We start from the raw sequence: 2,687 nt of genomic DNA on the forward strand, positions 1-2,687 counted from the left end.
TTCACTGTTTTAAATTTTTTAAGCTGTTGTAGCTGTAATGTTTCTAAATTTATTTATTTATTTTCATTACAGGTTGCAACCTACAGGCTACAACTTACATTTTGATTTTTCATTCAACTTACAACTTACAAAGTTACAACTATGAGTCAGAGTCAAACTTCTTCTGGGAACAGTGAGAACAGTGACAGTAGCTACAGTGGTAGTGAGCCACATGATGCACAAGAAGAAGTTGAAAGCAGTCACAAGGGGGCAAGATACCAGAATAGGCATGGTGTAGATTCTGGAGGCCCACCAAGAGAGCTAGAAAAATTTGCAAAGGGGACATTTAATCCTCTAAAACCACTTCTAATCTATGCAACTAGACTGCCGAAAAAGAATCCAAAAGTTGGTGGTGGCTCACGTGATTGGGTCTGCAATATTTGTGGGCATCACTTTGTTGGAAACTATACCAGGGTGAAGCAACATATTTTGGGTATTACAGGTAAAGGAGTCAATATGTGTCCCTCAAAGAACCTGAATTCAACTCAAAGAGAGCAACTTTGGAGGCTAGAAAGGGCAGCCATTGGAAAATGATTGTTTTCTAGTAGACATGTTGATCCATCCACAAATATTCCTCCATCCAGTGCTTCATCAAAAAAGACAAAGGTTTCCACTGGTGCATCTCGTTCTTCTGCAATGGGTGGTACTGGTACAGTGTTTGGGATGTACAACATTCTAGATCGAGATGACACAGATGATGCAATTGGAAAATTTCTTTTTGCTAATGGAATTCCCTTCCATGTTGTTCGTTCTCCTTATTACAAGGAAATGGTCCAAGAAATAGCAAAAAATAGGGCCTTCATATGTACCACCTGGAGAACATAAACTACGAACAACAATTTTGGATAGACAAGTGTCCAAAATTAATGTGCAGAAAGAGAGAATGAGACAAACATGCTTGAGGTTTGGTTGCTCTATTGTTATGGATGGATGGACTGACATCCGAAAACGCCCACTAATCAACATCATAGTGACATCTTTAGAAGGTCCATTCTTTCTTAAAGCTATTGACTGTTCTGGAAAGTGCAAGGATGAATCTTTCCAATTTGAGCTTCTTCGAGAATCTATAGAGGATGTTGGGCCTGATAGTGTGGTGCAGGTTGTGACAGATGCAACAACAGTTTGTAGATTAGCTAGGTTATTGATTCAAAACAGGTATCAACACATTTTATGGACTCCTTGTTGTGTGCATGCAACCAATAATGCATTGAAGGACATTGGCAATATTCAGTGGATATCAGAGTTGGTGTCAATGGAAAGAGATGTGCAGATGTTTATCTGCAACCACCACACCTCCTTGGCTATGTACATGGCTCACACGAGGAAGGAATTCCTCAAGCCCATTGATACTAGATATGCTAGCTATTTTCTCTTATTGGAGAGGATGATAGAGGTACAAGAACCTCTACAATCCTTGGTTGTGAGTTCAGAGTGGGGAAGGTGGTCAGAATCAAAGACAGACACTGGGAAGAAGGTCAGGCTTCAGGTGTTGGACAATGATTGGTGGGTAGATTGTTCTTATTTGGTGTCATTCTTGGGCCCTATTGTGGAGGTCATTCGTTACACTGATTCAGATGCTCCTAGTCTTGGAGAAATCTATGAGACCTTTGATAGCATGTTGGGTTGTGTGAAGGTATCCATTCAGCAGAGGGAGCCCTCATTAGAGTTCTATACTTCCTAGATTCGACCCATCATTTAGTGTAGATGGGATCGCATAAACACACCTTTGCACATGGCATCATATGCATTAAACCCAAAATGGTATGTTGAGAGACCTAGGAGGGTGCCTCCTATTGATGATCCAGGGGTAAAGAAAGGCTTCCTAGATGCAATTGCAAAGATGTACAGTGAGGAGGAGGGGTCAAAAGTTTGAAGATAATTTGTTCAGTTTGCATCTCTCAGTGGCCCCTTCAACACACGTGGTGCTCAGGCAGATCGCATAGATCTACCCGAAGATGATACGAATGGTTGGTGGAGGATGCATGGGGATGATGCTCCAGAGCTCAAAGATCTAGCCATGCATTTGTTTTCTCAGATTGCTAGTTCCTCTGAAGCAGAGAGGAATTGGTCCACATATAGCTTCATCCACTCTATCAAGAGGAACAAGCTTGCCTCTAGAAGAGCGGAGAAGTTAGTTACTGTGCATAGTGCCCTACGTCTTGAGCATAGGAAGACACCTGAGTATTTGAAGGGACCAACAACACGATGGGATGTTGACTCAGAGGATGATGCACAGGTAGATATGGAGGCGAGACTTGATGAGAGACAGATGGGGTTGGTTGGTGTGCCACTTAGCATGTTTGAGAATGCTAGTGATTCAGATTCAGATGGTGATATGGTTGATCCTGATTTATTCATACAACAGCTGGATGCAGAGACTAGCGGGGCATTACATTGAGGCTTGAGCATTACCTTGGGGCATTACCTTGAGGCATATTTTGCATTATGCTCGTTTATCTTTTGATATGTTGATGTTCTTATCATTTATGTTATTCTGACTCTATAAAATTTTGACTCTTGATGTATCAAACTTGACTTTAATCTTTTATAATTCTATAAAATTTGGACTCTTGATGTATGATGTATCAGACTTTACTTTTATAATTTTATTTCAATATTGAATATTCACTGTTCAGTATTCAATGTTC

The 2,687-nt window shown here is 40.6% G+C and overlaps 1 protein-coding gene across 1 annotated transcript; it reads left to right on the top strand.

Moving 5' to 3' along the window:
* The first annotated feature begins 961 nt into the window (after positions 1–961).
* Positions 962–1,720, top strand: LOC149204159 (uncharacterized). The gene has a single exon (XM_089397060.1). The coding sequence runs from the start codon at positions 962–964 to the stop codon at positions 1,718–1,720; it is 759 nt and encodes a 252-aa protein (XP_089253186.1).
* Positions 1,721–2,687: the final 967 nt, after the last annotated feature.

The sequence above is a fragment of the Pinus tabuliformis genome, chromosome 1_2 (assembly GCF_031772625.1).
Source record: "Pinus tabuliformis cultivar Carrire ecotype Pingquan chromosome 1_2, CPIR1, whole genome shotgun sequence".
In the NCBI taxonomy this organism is placed as follows: Eukaryota; Viridiplantae; Streptophyta; class Pinopsida; order Pinales; family Pinaceae; genus Pinus; species Pinus tabuliformis.